This window comes from Paralichthys olivaceus, chromosome 6 (genome assembly GCF_024713975.1).
Source record: "Paralichthys olivaceus isolate ysfri-2021 chromosome 6, ASM2471397v2, whole genome shotgun sequence".
Classification (NCBI taxonomy): Eukaryota; Metazoa; Chordata; class Actinopteri; order Pleuronectiformes; family Paralichthyidae; genus Paralichthys; species Paralichthys olivaceus.
This window is the reverse complement of record NC_091098.1, coordinates 10,305,973-10,325,006: the sequence shown is the minus strand read 5'-3', so window position 1 is coordinate 10,325,006 and position 19,034 is coordinate 10,305,973. Positions and strand designations below refer to the sequence as shown.

The following is a 19,034-nucleotide window of genomic DNA, read 5'->3' as shown; positions in this document are numbered from 1 at the left end:
AGCTCCTCTTGCGAGGCAAGTTACATTTATTCTGGATAGGACACACTGCAGCAGTGAAATGCTTCATTTCTTCCACTTCTTTTTAAAAATCAAATCTGCTGTGTCTGAGACGTGACGCTGAGCCCAAGGACAAATGAATAAATAAATTATCTAACCCCCCTATTGGGTGAAACAAAGTAATTTTGAAATACATCATTGAGATACATGATTTCCTCAAGTTTGATACCAACAACCAACACCAGTTCACAGTCCTCTGGACTGATCATAGCTTAAAAGACATGAGGAAAATCTGACTGTCTTTCATTCTCACCTTCACAGCCAGAATTTGTGACCTCGGCAAAGGGGCTGTCACACGCGTTGCACTGGCGACCAATCACACCGGGCCTGCACTGACACTGGCCGCTCTCTGGGTCACATGAGCGTGAAAAGGAGCCGACAGGGTAGCAGTCACATGGCAGGCAGGTGTCAGAGCCCCGCGGATGATAATGAAACTCCTGAATACACACACAAAAACACACACAAACACACACACAGGGTTAATGCATAAGTGGGCACGCATATTAAAGTCACACAAATGTTAAATGTCATGGCGCCAAGAATAGTGTTAGCAATTACATCATTCTCACAGTATTATAGCAAGATTTACACCTTGACACAAAGCAGACGCTGGTGTGAAAGACAAATGAGGAATTCATGAACAACGTGTTGAAAAATGATGCCAGTCAATTATGTCGTTTTCAGTACGTAGTAAATTAGCATGAGAATATATGTGAAACACTGCATTACTGAAAAAGTAGGATGGTGCTACAGAGAGGAATGATGGTGCAGGAAATGCTGCCACCACCAAATATAAAAGATTACCTCTAACAGTTTCAGCCTCCAGCGGCTTTATGTTTTATTTTACAAGTAATCTGCTGCGACTTGGAGGAACAACAGTGTTAATGGCAAACCTGGCTTTATCACAACTTACTTTATTATCATCCTGAAAAAGCATTACACTGTATTATAAATAAAACTTCAGTCTTGACAACACAACACAAAGTCACTTTAAGATGTAAAGTGTGACACTTGATGCAGAACTGTGTGTTTCAGCCTTGACCTGAGCGGTATGTGCTCCATGTAGACTAAATAAAAAAATGTTTACCTTGTGAGCACAACATAGACAAAAAAAAATCAATTTATTTCCACCTTCATTTCTAAGAAGGTACAGAACAAGAAGCCAAAGGCCAAAAGAAATAATATGTGTAAGTGTTTTGCTGTAGGGCACGATGACAGTTTTATTTTTCCACTTAAATGTTCAGTGGCTGTACAATCGACAACCTCCATGTCTCGTCTCTGAGCTCCGGGTGCCAGAGTACAAATAACAGATTGTGGGTGTGTGTGCTTGTATCAGTGGAAATCCTTCCGCTGTGTAGTCTATACAAATGTGTGTGTATCTATATGTCAGGTTTAGATCTGAGGTCAGGATCAGAGCTTAAAGATTAGGGTCAAAAGATCAGCTCATGGCCAGGATACAATAGGGTGAAACATGTCTACAACATGTATGTGCACTCACACAATCATACAAGGCAGAAATGGCAATGAATTTAATATGAAGGGATTATGATGCTATCATGGTTGGTGCATTGTGTCTGGATTAGTAATCTGTCAGACCATCAGACTGAGGTGATTACTGTGTGAGCGGGTTAAACTGATGCCACAGTGAGCTCTAGAGTTGTGACAAATTCTTAGTTTCCACGTCCACCAGTCCGCTGGGGTCCACTATGGTCCTCATGATATAAACGTCCTCATCAGCTGATTAATATGACAAAGGGCTCAATAACACTGATAATCAGCCTCTGATGCTTTAATCCTCTTGTGTCTATCTGCCTTCGTGACATATTCTCTTCACTGACACACCAACTTCTTCACTTCAATCACCAGGAATGCCTCAAAAGTTGTGCTGTGTATGCTTAGTGTGTTTCCTGCTCACCTTGCAGTGACAGTGTCCACTGGTCTTGTTACAGTCAGGGTCGAAGCCTTTGTTGGTGTCACAGTGACACGGTCCACAGGTTGGAGACCCCCACCAGCCCCGGGGACACTGGTGATCAATCCTTCACACACACACAGATAGAATCAGCACAGAGAAGAAACAGTCATTTCATGTTCCCCTCTGATTACTGCCTAAATAATGAGCTGGGAAGAAAGAGATTAAACAAGAAGAGAGATGCAGTCAGTGAGAAGACTGTGAAAGAAAAACAAATCAAGAAGGGTCAGGATGTTTTAGAGGTGAGGAAAGAGGTGATTTAAAAGAATATGTACTTAAGCAAACATTTTAGCAAATCTCGTCAGAAAGAAAGTGCCCACGATCCAAATATAAAAACTGACATTTATGGCACGGTGTCCTAAGTTTCTTCTCAGTCAAGGACATCATACAAAGTAGAAAATATTCCAGGGACACACTCATATATACGTCTAGTAGAATAATTTGACATAAGCTGTTATTTTAACACGTCTACTTTGGTGTGTAAGAGAACAACCCGAGAGAAATGTCTTTATATAAAGATTATATAGATATTAGAAATGTATTGTAATTTTGCCACCATATCAACACTGAATACCTATTTATCATAATTACTTTTAAGGATGAATCTGCAACCTTTTTACAACCCCCCCCCCCCCCCCCCCCCCCCCGCAGTGTGCCACAGACCCCAGTTTTGAAAACCACTGATTTATGGAATAAAACACTTAAGAGCTTTTTATCTTATTTCCTGGGAATCATAAAAATTAACTCATCAATAACTCAGAGTGAACAGTAGTGTACAGAAGAGCTCTTCTTCCTCCCATTAACAGCGGTTATTGGAGTTATTCATAATTGCTGTGGGACTGAGACTGTTTTCTGAAATGTCTGAATTTCTGCCTTGGAGAAACACACCTCACATTTGATCACTCTGGTTTATTGTACTTGTCACTTAGCTCTTTCATTCTCTTTGTTCACACATCACTTAATGTGCTCTCTCCGTCTGTTCTCTGCGTTTAATGGATCACTGAGGAGATGAAGGCGGTTGATGCAGATTTTAGTGTGCGTCTACTTATTGCTCTGCACGGAGAGTTTAAGAGATTTCAGATGTCAGTGATCCTAAAAGAATAGTTAGATTTACTCGATTCCTCTAGAGACATTTTATGACATCTCCCAACTGAACCTCTTTCCTTAATAAAGTGTTCCTCCCTGCTGCGCTAGTTTGCTGCTTCTAGGGCTTAAAAGACAAATGCCTTGTCTTGACTAATGGAAGGAGGCTAGGCCTTCACATGAAGCTGCACCAGCTGTGTATATGTCATAAAGAGGTTTTCCCTCAGTTATAAATGAATTCAAACTGTCAGGTCATTTAATAATATTTATCATGTTAGTTTCTCAGCTGATGAAATGTCTGAGATGCTATTCATCTGAACATAGCAACTGTAAGTACATATTTCTATTGACATATATGATGATTTTCTTTACATTATAAAATGTCTTAGTCTGTCTGTGTTGTTACCTGCTACTAACACACCCACACACAAGCTAAGATGACCTGCAGGGATCGTCAAAGAGCTTTACTCCATATTGTCATCTCACAGGTGAAAGTTCAAAGGTTGAGCCAATTGTTTCTGTGTGTGTGTGTGTGTGTGTGTGTGTGTGTGTGTGTGTGTACCTGTGTTGGCAGTACTGCCCATAGTGGTTGTCTCCGCAGTCACAGGTGTATCCATGGGAGGAACTGGGTTTCCTGTGGCACTGAGCCTCGTTTTCACATGGATTCAGATGGCAGGCATCAGTGCAGCCTTTCCCATAGTAACCTGGGCCAGAGAACGAGAGAGTGAAGAATTAATTGAAGAATGCTTCAGGTACATTTGGTTAGTGGAGTGGATTTGTGCATCTGGTACCACCCCGTCAAAGTGAGCAAACATGCAACCATGTTCCCTAAACACATAAAATACAACAGAATAAGAGGATATGAGCAAAGAGAAGAAAAACTTCTCCTCCTCGCTTGTGTCATCGTGAAAGAAGAGCATAACAGAACAACTATTAAAATCTAAATATGCAGAACAACATTCTATTTCCCATCCACCCATCCCATTAAATGCTTCTTCATAATAATAGCTCATAAATGTGCCTTGGTAAAAGTAAAGACGGCACATTCCAACAATGCTAATCGAGCCACTTCAACACAACAATGTACCACACAATCATCCCCACTGTACACTCCAGTGTGTGTGCTGGTGCAGCACGGTGAACAAATCCATCATACACTTCAATGCAATCCCCAGAGACTCCACACAATCACAGCAGCCTCTTATATGCTAATACAGGCCAGCACACAATAGCCCTCTTTAGTCTAATGACTACAGCAGAGTGCTTCAAACACACTTTGAGGTGTATTTGACACAAATAAAGAAAACCTTTAACCTAGACCTGCTTTTTATCTTAGAAGAACATGTGTTGTATTTAGTCTTTAACGTACCTGTATTAATGCTGGAATTAAAATGTTACTGGACTGAGCTGTTCCATTTACACTTCACATAAAATTCGGGAATCAAAGAAATGCAAAAAATAAACAACAAAATCGCATTTATAATGGATCTGAAGGACTGAGCAGATGAAACCTCTGGTTATTCATATGGTACCACTGTATTTGAAGGTTCAAAATGAATATCAAAATGATAATACATTTATTTTTTGAGACGTTCCATTTAAGAATCCCAGGATGATGTCATTACAATTTAACACCAAGGTATTCTGAGATTTTAACAAACATTATATTTGAATCGAACCATAACCACATCTTTATTTTGAATTAATTATATATAATTAAATTCTGTTGTGGGCTGCATGGTGGTTTGCTCTGTTGCATCACAGCAAGAAGGCTTGTGATTCAAATCCTGGTGTGGACTTTCTGTGTTGTGTGTGCGGTTTGCATGTTCTCACCATGTCTGTGTGAGTTTCCTCCCACAAACACATGCAGACTGAGATTAGATTAAATGGAGACTCTAAATTAAGGTCTTGACCTTCTATGTAAAGTGCCTTGAGATAATGTACATTGTGATTGATTTTAATTGTTTGTGGCCATCTTTACAAAAAGGCTCTGCGCAATGTAATTTTTCATAATAAATAATAAACTCACACGTGAAAATATATTAAGCACGAAAGCTCTAAATACAGGATTAGATTTTTCTCTCTTTCGATTTTGAGAAATATTCTTCCTCGTGATTAAAAATACTAAAACCACTCAGAGATAAAATACCAATATATATTATTGTATCAAATCAAGTGACAAACACAAAACAATATTTTCATTAACATATCACATGTTGCCCAAAGCGTTAGACTTAACACCTTCACCAACAAGTACCTCTGCCTCCCATCCCCTCCTTCGGTGAGTGAGTTCTGCTTTCAGGCAACCTTTTTAATTTACAGCCTTGAATAGACAATGTCTCCATAGATTGAAGTGTGACTTGAGTGTGTGCAGCAAAGGTCTGAACTCCTCCCTCTGGATCTGACAAGCGTGTGCGAGGTCTGTTTCTTGTGTTCCTCTTTAGAAAACACAGAAAGCACTCTGCATTCAAGCCTGTGGCCTTGGCTGCAGCTTTAGACACACACAAGCTTTCCAATCACACCTGTTCTCAAAGCACACTCTCTCTCTCACGCGCTTAATATGTGAAACTACTTTGTGAAACTACTAATACATAAATACTGTAATGTAGCTGGCCTTTCTTTTGTGCCTTCAAACTGCCATACAAAGATTTTAAAATTTCATCTCAGAGTCTTTCTTATAAACACACACACACACACACACACACACACAGAGAGAGATATAATTATGGAATCACAAAAACAATGGCAGTGTTCTGTGTCTTGTTTTATCATGATCCTCGCCTCGGCTTCTCCACCTCTGTTGTTTTCCACTTCTGTTGCTCTCTCACAAACAAACACACACACACCCTTGTCTCTCTATAGTTGTGAGGACACTCATTGACATACCCTAGCCCCTTTACCTTGACCATAAAACCTCAAACAACCCTTTCAATTTTCGAGGACCAGACAAAATGTCCTCACAATGATTGTATTGAACCAAAATTGTCCCTCAAAGCTATAGAAAATCAAGCACACAAAATCCTCCTCTATCAGCCCTATACATCTTTACAGTTTCACCATGGCAACTGACAGAGAGACGACGATGGCCTTGGCTGTTTTCAGACACTTGTAATGACACTGGCCTTGTCACAACAATATGAGAGAGAGAGAGAGAGAGCGAGAGAGGGAGAGAGTTTGTAAGAACAAAGGGCTCTAAACCATGTGTGTGTATGGGGCATGTTTTTGTCATTCACAGTCAGGGTCCAGGCCTGACTTATGGTTCTTGAGCTGTGAACACACACACATGCACACACATGCACACACATGCACACACGCACACACAAGCGCGCACACACACACACACACACACACACACACACACACACACACACACACACACACACACACACACACACCCAGGGTGACTCACTGCTTCTGGTCTTACACTTTACTGTAACATGACAGCTTGACTTCTCCACAAGACCACGATGAGGAAAAGACAGATGAGTCATCGGTTCACTGAACCATCCATTCATTTGAAGTCTATCCAACACTTTCTTTCTGACAGTGGAAAGATTGTGAATATCATCACATTTGCAATTAAATGTGCTTGAGGGAAAACACTGAACATTAAGTCCAACGACTGTGGTTCATCACTATGAGCCACCACCTGCACTAAACACACAGTGTAGCTCTACAGGTCTTCGCAGCCTTTCTGACACATGGTTCGGGATTCAGAACACATTGACTGAATGGATCTGTCTCATCAGTTTCATCAACCCCATGTCCTACAGATGTTTCCAGCCAAATATTCTGTAATAAACCCACAGTCTGCTTCCAGTCCAGCACCAACCAGCAGACAAGTAAAGTTAAGCTGGGGAAGAGAATGGAACATCAAGCAGCCAATGGGCAGTACTTCTGGTTTTCATCTGCTCTGACACAACCATCAGTAGGACAACAGTCAGTGTCTTTCAAAATACTCACAAGTCACTGCTGAAATGTACAAATATTAATAATGTGAGAACACTATGGTTAAGATTGTTTTAGGTTTAGATAAAAAAAAAATGCTTTGTTAGTGTTTAGAATAGAATAGACAGGTTTGAATAGAAAGGTTTGAATAGAAAGGTTTGAATAGAAAGGTTTGAATAGAAATTGATATATTGGATGTGTGAGTGAAGGGGTTTCTTCTTTTCTTCCTTTGTTCTTTTCTCTTTCTCTGGGGAAGGGAAAGGCTGGGTTGAAGAATCTGCGTCAAACAGAGCTTGACAGGTTGACCGGGTATATGTATATGACTTGACAGGGGATTAGAGGTGTGGTTAATATGTGGCCCCTGCTCCTGAACCTGAAGTTAACTAGTTAACATCATTTCCTAAGGACAGGATACCTTCATCGTCATGGTTACAGTAATAAGTAAGTGGATAGGGACAGGGAGTGAAGTCATGCTTTAAAAGGAAATGACAGCCCACTGGAAACAGGATATTAGCAGCGATGTCCCATGTTTAAGTCCAATGGTTTTCTCCTCACATCGTCACTACAGCCAGTAGATAGATTTGAAAAATAAACATAATCATACCTTATGTTATGTTTTCCGGGAACTTGCTGAAACTGATGGTGTCATTCTTTATCTTTGCATCTTTAAATGTGCAATATTTTAATTTTGGTTGGATCTCAGATATTGATCACACTGTGTGAGTGGGTTTGTTTAGTTTTTCATCACTGTAACTAATACACTTATTGACTTTGGGACATTTTATCTGGCATGTAAAGGAGACATTATCTTCCAGATATCAGATATACAAAAATATATTAGTGGTTGTAATGTTATTACTATATCCTCCTCTGTCTGAGGTTGAGTTTCACAGCCAGAAAAATGCATAGGTTTGGTGATTTTTCAGTTTTCGCTCTGTATAAACTTTTTTTGCCACTGAATCTACTGCCTATAATCTACTGTAAACTCAATGATAACAAGATTTTTGTTATTTGTGGTTGTCACCTTTTTTTCTTATTTATACAGTGTCAATGTTCTACATGAGTCTGAACAACATTCTTCTTAAGAGAAACGATTTATAGAACTTTCTCCACCCACAAAGAAGTCAAAGTTAGAGTCAAAGTCAAGTCAAACAATCCATTTTGTACAAGCAGATCACAGCTTTTTCAAACAGCACATATATATCATTTGTAAGTCAAATGCTATTTGAACATCTTGACACAATTTGTTAACTTTCTTTGGTTTTAACTAAGCTCCACCCACACATGAAACAAGAGACAAGAAACCTAAACAGCTGTAGTAACAGCCCATTTTTCACTTTTAACAAACCTAGCTTTATGTCCACTTTCCAACAGTTTGAAATACTTCCTTGTGGTGTTGATAAAGCTGATCAATAACTGCCATTTCTCAGAGAAGCATCATTTGTCATAGAGAACAACTTCTCCAGCTTTGCACCTTGAAAACACAGAGTTACTGTAGGCTGGAACAACAGCTTGAAACTCATAAATCTCTCTCTTTCTTCCAGAAGGACTAAGCTCAATACACAGCAGCTGAACACCACACACATTAAAGACCTCGTATTATGTTCTTTTCTGACAGACTCCAGCTAAAGGACAAATAAATATCTGTCATCTGTTGTTTTGAAACACCTTTTTTAGTATCTTGACAAAAACAGCAAACGCTTATAAATGATCAGAGTTCTGGTTCCCAGACCCTGAACACATTTTTCTGCATTTAATCATGTTGGTTTTTAAACATGCTCCAAGAACTGGAGTGAACATAAATCAACACGGCTGTAATTTATCTTATTAAATTCTAATTTTCACTGTGGTGATTGGTGAATTAGCCCGTAGCAACTGGCAGCAACTGTCACACACGCACACAGTCTTACTACATATTGTATAGTGAATCTGAAACAGACAAACACGTGTGGTGAAGAGATGAGAGAGAGCAGATGTCTCTGTGATTTGTCATGCACAATATTGTCTGTATATGTGTGTGTGTGTGTGTGTGTGTGTGTGTGTGTGTGTGTGTGTGTGTGTGTGTGTGTGTGTGTGTGTGTGTGTTTTCTAGGATGCTGTATTGCCCAAATCAGAGGTGCTGTCAGTTGGATGAGAGACCCATTAGGCTTGTTTCAGTACCAGCACACAAACACACACAAACACACACATGAAAGGGAATTATTCAGAGTGCACCTCTGTCTTTTTTTGTCCCGCTGCTTTTATTAAACTTTGATTTGTCTCCGAGCAGAGGCAGTCATTGTGCAACACTTTTCAATGCTCATTGTGCTGATGAAATATAATGATAATGAGGGTGAGAGTGTGTGTGTTTACAGTAAATATACATGTACATCTGGTGTGTGTGTGTGTGTGTGTGTGTGCATGTGTGCGTGTGTGCGTGTGTGTGTGTGTATTCTCTCTCAGTCTCTGCTTCATGTTAATTAGCCAAAGTTTCTGTGTTAGCTCGCGGGCTGGTGCAGGATGCTACAGGGATATCAGCTCCTCTCTTCTTCCGCTCTCATACTGCCGACCCCGAGGTGCTCTCACTTTAACAAACTATCTCTGTCACCTGACACAAACTCTAGCACTGTCTCACTTTCACCTCAACTTTCATCTCATTCTCTAATTCTTTCTTGAACGAGTTTGCTTTTAAAACCAGATTACCAACAAGTGGAATGCTTTTAACATTCCACTTTGTTAAGCCACAATGAGTTGTGGTAAAAATAACTAGATTTAAAGCATAGACAGCCAGTAGCTGTCTTCAGAGGCCCATAGCAAACAGGAAAATAACTCCCAATCCTATGATGAATCCAGCTGCACTAAATTTCATACACTCATGTCAAAAGTCCCTTAAAGATGTGAAATTTATTTTAGTCAAATGTTTTATTCACTGGGAAATGTGGTTCCATTCTTCAAGTTTCATGTAATCCATACTGTGTTTTTTGTGTAATCTTACTTTCAAACAAAAAAAAGGGCCGGGGTGAAAATACAACCTCCATGGCAGGGGAAACATTTAGAGAGTCGAGGTTCATCATCTTCCTTGTCTCTTTTGTGTTTTTTTAAGACGTTGATTTTTAAGTTCAGCGCTGTATTACTGCCCTGCAGAGTTAATATTGTTTGAGTAGTAATAATGCACCATTATCTCCACTGTATCCTGCAGATACTCAAATTGGAACATCATCAAATGTTTTGCATAAAATCAGCGCCTGACTGAACCTTATTTTGCATTTAATGAGGAGGAAATATCTGAATTTCACAGGAGGAGAGGGAAAGTAGTTTTTAAAACAGGCTGATAAAAAGCCAGCTTGAGATGCAGAGATGGAAGGTGACTGATGGGGAGAGAAGAGGATCAATATCTGTATATAATATAAACATACAATATATAGTGTGAAAAGGTGGGATTGGCCACTTTCTTGCTCAGTCTCTCTCTCTCTCTTCATCTCTCTTTGTTTCATTTGCTAATTATTCACTGAATTTGCCATCCAATCGCTTGTCTCACTTCTCCTTTAATTATAATGAAATATGAATAATCTCTTTGAATCATCTCTGCTCAGAAGTGAACTGCAGCTGTTGCATCAGTGGCTTCTAATAAAGCTCAAAACAAATATCAAATATCCTTCTTCATCCTCTCCTTCACTGTCACACTTCTTTATATGTGTGTGTGTCATGTTAGTTTCTTTTTCACTTGATTTGTGTGTGTATATGTACATATGTACCAGTGTTGTGTGGATCTTTTCCCAATTGTGTCACCCGTGCTTTCAGGCTGTTTGATTTGACTTTCTCGTGCCCTCTTTCTTCTCTTCTTTCTTTTTGCCCCAAAACTTTTGGTGTTTGTTTTACACTATTTCTGTCACCCGCCTCTTTCTCTTCATTAATAATGAACGTTTTCAGCTCTCTGTTCATCCTCTGCTTCCTTTTTCATCTTCCTATTATTCTCTTTCTCTCTCCACTTCTATGGAAGCTGAAATTTGAATATAGTTTTCCTTCCTCTCTCCTCTCTTCCGCTCCTTCTCCCCTTACACTCTCCTCCTTTAATGAGGCTTCTCTCCTCCACATTACTTCTGCTCCATTATATTCACCTGACTAAGGGGATTTTGGAAGTTAGCCTGAAGTCAGTCTCTTTCTCTTGGTCTCAGGTGGATGAGAACTCATTATATGTTCCCAAATATCTGTTTAACCCAGTTAGAGCGCTGCCGACACCTACGAAGATATGCCCACATAACAACTATTCCCTGATTGACTGTTGTCCTGATGCAGAGGTTAGCACATTATATCAGATGGCTGATGTGGGTTCTGTGTATTTCTGGACAAAGTGACACAATCTACTGTCAATCATGGACAATGCTTCCCACCCGCTCCATAAGACACTGGACACCCCCGTTACAGGAGGTCATTCCTGCCTGGTGCCATTAGACTCTTAAATTCATCAGTCTCTGTCAGAGCTGTGGTCACAGAACCAAATGGTTTTACATAACTTCATCCTGCTCTTAATCACTGTATATCTGCACTAATATCTTGCACAGAGAAGTATATATTATATATATACTTCTAAATTCACCTGCACTGTTTTTATTCTGTGTTTAAATTGTTTATGTTAGTCTGAATGCACCCTGCCAACAAAACAAACAAACACACACAAACACGCACGCGCACGCATGCACACACACACACCCACACACACACACATGTGTGTTATATCATATCATACTATATGGTATTTTTTCTTTTAATATGTCTTCTTGTGTTTTTATTTTGTAATATGTCTTGTATTATATCTTTAGTGTACCTACTGCTATGACAACTTAATTTCCCCCATGGTGGATTATTCATATTTCAAAAATGTATTTTACTAAACCTTTTTCTTACATATGCTTTATAGTATGTGTCATATGCTAGTTTTAAATTAAACGAACACTGTTATAAACCTCATTCATTGTTATTGTTCACTCAGCATTCAAGAAACATCTCTGCTTCTCTGTTGCTGTTATATCCTGATGATGTCACATGTCAGTTCACAAGAGGAAGATAACACATCCTGCCTCCTCTGTCAATTACATCAACTTCAACCAGCGACATCATCACTCAGTCTACTCACCGGATTCACAGACACAGTTGTGCCTCTCCCACTGGTCGGAACAGCGGCTGTGGGCGGGACAGGGAGACGAGACGCAGGGGTTGCCGACACTGCAGCCAATCTCCACTTTGACAGTTTTTGATGGGCGTGGCAGGGCAGGGGCGTCGGGTCGTACACCCAACCGAACACCCTGCAGAGACAAAGAGAGGTTTATGTTGACGATACTGACAGCTTCATTCATTTACTGAAATCAGTGTGTCCCAGGCTCATTTCTTAACAATTCCATCTATTATTTGTACACATTTCCAGCCTCCCTCCACCCACCCATCAATAAACATCAAATATTCCATCCATCCCTCCTCACCTGTATGCAGCCTCTAATCCCGTTCTGAACCTCTCCCGAGCCCAGCACTCCTCCCACATGCAGATGTTTCACCTTCAAGCCATGAATCTCATTTCCCACTATCACTGTTCCCTAATGGGGGGAGAACGAGGGAGAGAGGGGGGGGGACAGATGGAGGGCAAAGATTATCATTATTAATAGCTGTATGCCAAATGTTTACCTGCACAAAAATACACCCATAGCACATTGGAATACATTTATTTCACAACGTAGAAGAACTTGGGTTATTTACTTGATATGAAAATTACCAGGTGGTCAGAAGGGAAGGGAAATATCTGCCATAAAGGTTTTGTGAAATATTAGACAACGAGAGGTTCATTTTTTATTAGTTTACACAACAACAAGAGTCTTTCACACAGAATGAAAATAGATTTTTCCTTTTTTTCTAATCACAAACTGGAAGTCACTATTCTTCCATATTTTCATTTACCACGACGTCACTGAATAGTGAGTTTAATATAACGCTAACATCAGAGAATGGAAGAGAGGGGTGGAGGGTGTGAGCAGGAGGGCTAATAGATTTAAAGCGGCACAGTAAATGATGGACCTTTGTCAATAAAAGAAAACGGTAACATGCAGTCAGTGGTGAGAAGGTCAGTGCTCAGCTGATAACACAGTGTTATGAAGTAATGCTGATGGACAACTTAGCTCGCAACAGCCATGAAAACAAAATGAGCCCCATCTATCAGCATTTCAGCAGCAGTGGATCATGTGACTATCCACACATGCAAACATTTCACAGGTAATTACTGTTTAATTGGCAGTGATGCAGATGTGATAAGATATAAATCAACATGAAAACAAAACGCAATCTGCAGTTTTCCTAAATCACAGTCAAAAAATAAAATAATATAGATCTCGCACACACACACACCAAATAAACATCATCCAGTACAGTGTGATGTTAGGGAATCTAGGATGACCAAATCTCATTGTGTGGTTTACTTAGATCAAAAAGGACTAATAATTTTATTGGCCAAATTTCATTGTTTTCATGCCACATTTATTACAAGAGCCAAATGACTGGCTGCTGACAGCTGAGGTCAGATACGTTATATACCATGCAATTGTTACTTTCAGACAATTCAGCACAAGGTTAATCCTGCCAGCAGAGTTTAAGTTTCTGGGAGACAAAATTGGCAGGTCAAAATCATGTCATGTCATTTCCAGTATCATAATCACATATTCATGTCTTTAACATTTGAATTTCTTGAAAGGTGTGACCAGTCGTGATTGGCTGTGATATCAAGATTAAAAAAAAAAATCTGGATTCAAGTCAAATCTTTCATGTCATAATCTGACATGACTGCAGTGTTCTCCTTCACCATACTGGATCATAACAAGACTAAACAGGAGATGAAGATAATTTGAATTACATCATATAAAAAATTATTTTTTTGTCTTTGTCATGTGAAATACTTTACGATTCTAATTTGAGTTCTTTGTCGATAAGACTAAATAAATAGTCCATCCGAGTATCAGCACATCACAGCCAAATAAAAGAAATTCAAGCTGGAAAAAGACCCTACCTATTTCTAACGGAACATGTTTAATTAAAGTTGTGAATCTATTCTGGGAAGTGTTGGAAGAAAAGGACACAAGGAAATTAGCTATTAAGATAAATTAGGTCTTTGATTTTAATCGATTTAGTGAAGCAGAGATGATGAAATCCTAGTTACTCATTTGTCATCCGTGCTTTCAGGGTGAATAAGACGTGTTAAAATATTGCAATTATTGTATTTAAGTTACATTGGCTGCACTGAAAGTTTCCACTGTATCAGTCCACATAACAAATTGAGTCCTAATCGCTGGAACATTAAGCTTGTCCAAAAAAACCTTCCCTTCAAGATTTATATCACACACGTTACCTGATAAAGTCCAAAGTCGAGCCGCAGAGTGGCAACATATCGTGTCTCACGGCCGCTACGAACATCTCGCAGCTCCAGCTGCAGATCGTGCCACCGTCCATCTGCCACCTGAACCTGATCCAACCGCAAACGCACCAGTCTGGTTGAACCGCGGGTCACTGAGAACACCAGCTGACCATTTATCACCTGGAAGAGATGGAGGAACACAGGCACATACAAACACAGACATAATCAGACAGAGAGAAAACACAAAGAAAAACATTAATAAATGACAACAGGTCAAGAATTACGTAATCTAAGTGTGCGTGTTTGTGTTTGTGTGTGTGTGTGTGTGTTGGTGTGGGTGTGACCATGCATGTGGGCGTGTGTATGTTTGTCTCTTGTGTTGGCAGGTATTCAAACTTAAACAATTTAAACAAATATAAAAACATATTTAAACATAAATTTAAAGATATTTGGAAAGAGAATACCAGGACATGCAATTTTAGATTTGGTATCAAAACCCTTGATAGTATCACATTACCCATGAGATATAATAGCCATAATAACTATGACCCCTGCTAACATATTAGGGATCCCACGTAGCATTTTCCACACCACTGTGCCACCTGATCACTTAAAATGTGAATTTAAATGAAGAACTATAATTAGTTTACTGCACAAGAGGTGTTACCATTTATGTTTTGTAGCATAAGTGGAGCACTGACAACAATCAAACAGGAATCAACAGGTTGATGAGAAGCTTGAACTTCAGAGGCATCATTATCCCCGGTGTGATCTGACAGTTAATTGATGATTATCTCTGTCTGTTGTTAATATACAAAACTCTCACAATTAGTTTTGTACGTCATTGTATGTGTGTTAAAGGTTGGATGACTTCAATGTGAACAGTAATGTGATGAAATCGTAGTCGACGGTGACATTTACCCGATGCCACTGACGATGTCATGATGACTGATGATGAAAAAAACATCAGGAGAAGCAAATGCTTCACAACAAGCTACAATCTGTATTCACAGAACTTGATGTCCATTCTGACAACAGACAACTCACAGACGTCATTAAAGAATGGAACGACAACCACAACTTTGGCTGCAGTCTCTCTGGCATCATAGATGTGCACAGCAGTCGTCCTTCAGTTTCCATGTGTCGGTGACATAGAGAGCAGCTGCTTATTATTTGCATGCTATGCAAGTGACAGTCGTACAGGTTTGAACATTTTATTTAAACACCTGATGCCCCTGGTTTAATGCTATGACCCTTCAGGCCCCTGTGCAGAGCCTTTTCTGAGTTCATCGGGTGTGTGTGTCAGATTCATGTGATCAGAGACTAATCGATGTCAAGCTTAACTCATCACAGAGCAGGTGTGTGTGTGTGTGTGTGTGTGTGTGTGTGTGTGTGTGTGTGTGTGTGTACCTGGAAAAGCAGGCTGGTGTACTGGCCAGCCTGGGCCTGCAGCAGCGTCCCCTCTTGTGCTCTCGTTCTGAACACCAGACCCAGGTACCATGGCGTGGAGATGGTAACGTCGTTCTTCAGATCCCACCAGAGGGCGCTGTTACCCAGGAAGCGGTGGGGGTGTGGCATCACTGAGGTGAAAGGTGAGAGGGAGGGTAAATAAATGGACGAACAATGTCACCGTTATTTATTAGTCTTTATATTTGCTGAATTTGCTTTATATATGAATTTATATCTTGTCTTGCGCGTTTTGGACTGAATCTGTTTTTGTCCTAATAAATGTAAAACATGTTCATTATCTAATGATTTTAACAATTTAAATGTATCAATGGGTAAGAATACCAATAGTTTTATTAGCTGAGAGACATGACACCTCAGAGGCTTCTTGGTTCAAATCTGGTTTGGGGCCTTTGCAGGGATAAAAAAAATGGCTCAGCACTAAATGAGGATGGCTGGTTTATTATAATAATTATTATTTCTGAACAATTTGAGTGAAAAAGCAGCATTATTTTTTCTATTTAAATGTGTAAGTGACAAAGAGCCACAGGTCAATTATTATTTAATCATGATAAAAAAAATAATCACACACAGTAATGCCACTTAAGACCAGAGCCATTTTGCTGCACTTAAAAAAAAAAACACAAGACCTCTCTCATCACCACAAATTATACCACAGCAGGACAATAGATGTGACCATAGGATGGGAATGAACTCATGCAGGGTCTCACCGTGGCTGCAGTCCTTCCCTCCGTAACCCAGAGGACAGTCACAGGAGAACGTCTCCCAGCTCACCCTGCAGATTCCTCCGTTCTGACAGGGGTTGGATTTACAGAAGGGCAGCTTGGCACTGCAGCCTGTGAGGAGCAACAGAGACAGAAACACGACCTTTTCAAAAATGTGTCCCCATGATATGTGATGCAGGGAATAGTTGATAAGTAAAGACGCTAAAACCTTTCGGCTGCTATGCACATAGTATATATATACTATGTGCATATTCAGAGGAACAAAACCTTGAATGTTACTGCATGACAATCTTTGGTTGTTTGTGTTTTTTCATTAAAATAGTACTTGGATTTTAAAAGAGTCACTATGAAATTTGTAAATGTTTTAAATGATTTGCAGTGCTGACCAGGAACTGTTCCATTGTTAGCGATAAATCCAGCCAGGTCCAGTGGCTTATTGTCAATGTGCAGCTCCTTCATGCAGCCGATAAACTCCCTGGTGGCGAAGGGGAAGTTGTCAGGCACGTTGGGAACTCCACCCAGAAACAACGGACCAGTCAGATCCAGAGACCTGAAAGAGGATGAGATCAAGGAGAAGAAGAGTAAATAAGGGGCAGAGGAATGAAGTAATAAAAAAGGAATAGAGGATTATCCCTCAATGATGGAGGGGAGGAGGGAGGAGAGGGACGCAAGGAGCCAGGAAAGAAAAAACATGAAAAGAGGGTATGAGAGAGGAAAGGGGATTAAGCTAACCCAGAGATTAAATATGTCACCGTAGGTAAATGTCAAATGGAACAAGATTCAGTGAATAATTGAGGATGTTGACAAGAAATGAGGTGATGATGATGATGATGTCGAAGATACAATTAGAAAGAGCAGGAGAAAGGAGAAATTGAAAAGATGGAAAACGAAAGCAGACACACAGAAGATTAAATATGAATTACAGAAGAGAAGAGAAAAAGGTGGATGAGGAAGCCATGAGGAGGTAGGTGTGAGGGAACGTCAGGAAAAGCAGTAAAAATGAAGACAAAAGAAAAGAAAATAACCCTGGCAACAACAAACAGGGAAATGTGGAGGCAGCCAGGGAGGCAGATGAACAAACAAGAGATTAAGTGTGAGTTACAGAAAATATCAGGAGAGAGCGAGCATCAAGGCGGATGACAAGACAGATGGAGGATGGGAAAGAGAGAAAGAAACATGGGGAATACGAAGAAGAAGATGTAGGAGACAGAAAATAACAGTTATGGGACTGGAAGTGTGAGAAAAACCGAAGAGACAGAAGCAGTTGTCAGTGTTGTCATTCTGAGAGCATGACGTGTTTTTTTCCACCACTGTGAGTTAAGTGTTTTGTCTTCTGTTTAGCTCAGTTTGGCGACACATGCATGTGTTGAGCCAATGAACTGCTGTGGAATATGAATTGAAGAAAGCACAGGAGACAAAAGGCGCTGGAGTCAAACAAACGAGAGATTAAGAGCGAGTTACAGCAAATATCAGCAGAAAGCCTCATTAGAAGAGGATGTCGAGACTGAGCACGAGGAGCTTTAGCTGCTAATGGAGAGATGGAGGAGAGACGGAGGAGGAGAGTGTTGAGACGTCTTTAGCCTTCACCTTTGATCTGTCTCCTCTTCTCTCAGCCTCACTTAGCGCTGACAGAACACAGTCGATGTGATTATAGCTCACACAGACGAGGCCACGTGTCAACACTATGACACCATGCTTTTTATGTGCATGTGAGCAAATGCACTGTGTTTTTTAAATATATATATATATATATATACAGTAGACTATAAAAGTTTTACAAGGTCAAATAGAACGGACACTTGAAAGATGAGTCAGATCAATTTTACTTATATATAAAGAAATGCAGTGGATTTAAAGTGTGAGAAAAAGTAGCAGAGAGTAATAAAAAACATTAAGATTAACACCAGGCAGAATTAGTGACACGCCCATCAGACAGATACTGGCAGACAGAAAGGAGCATCAAGACGTCAAACATTCATTCCTCATTAAAGCCTCAGGTCCCCACAGATTTGCTCTAGCTTCACCTCATAAGCCCGATCCGACATCTGCAGAAAATCCTTCGCAAAAGCAACAGTCAGAGTTTTAGCAGGAAGCAGATTAGACTCCGTAAATCTGCAATAAAATGTGTGCTACACATATTTTTCATTTCAAAACAGCGATGAGCTTACAACCCCGTTTAACCTTACTGAATTAATGAAATACTTTTGTGACACCGAGTTTTCACAGAAGAATTGCGGAAACATAGACACAAAAATTACATTCTCCTTGATCTGTGTTAACAAGCAATTACTTAAAATAGCAAGCTAAAGCTATTACACATGTCATCTTGAGGAATCTGGGGCAGAAAACAAACCATCATGATGAGTTTCTTGGAAAAAGAAGTCTTCCATGACAGGAGAAATACATAATTTAACTT

The 19,034-nt window shown here is 39.9% G+C and overlaps 1 protein-coding gene across 2 annotated transcripts in view; it reads right to left on the bottom strand.

Annotated features, from left to right (window-relative positions):
* The window catches only part of celsr3 (cadherin, EGF LAG seven-pass G-type receptor 3), a 101,480-nt gene that overhangs the window by 34,065 nt on the left and 48,381 nt on the right, over nt 1-19,034 (bottom strand). For both annotated transcript variants that reach the window (XM_069526474.1, XM_020089078.2), the window contains 9 exons: nt 17,005-17,168; nt 16,604-16,729; nt 15,837-16,006; nt 14,421-14,606; nt 12,514-12,624; nt 12,171-12,339; nt 3,672-3,813; nt 1,973-2,093; nt 311-494 (listed from right to left, as the gene is read on the bottom strand). In XM_069526474.1, coding sequence (XP_069382575.1) covers nt 311-494; nt 1,973-2,093; nt 3,672-3,813; nt 12,171-12,339; nt 12,514-12,624; nt 14,421-14,606; nt 15,837-16,006; nt 16,604-16,729; nt 17,005-17,168 — 1,373 coding nt within the window. The remainder of the gene's footprint in view (nt 1-310; nt 495-1,972; nt 2,094-3,671; nt 3,814-12,170; nt 12,340-12,513; nt 12,625-14,420; nt 14,607-15,836; nt 16,007-16,603; nt 16,730-17,004; nt 17,169-19,034) is intronic.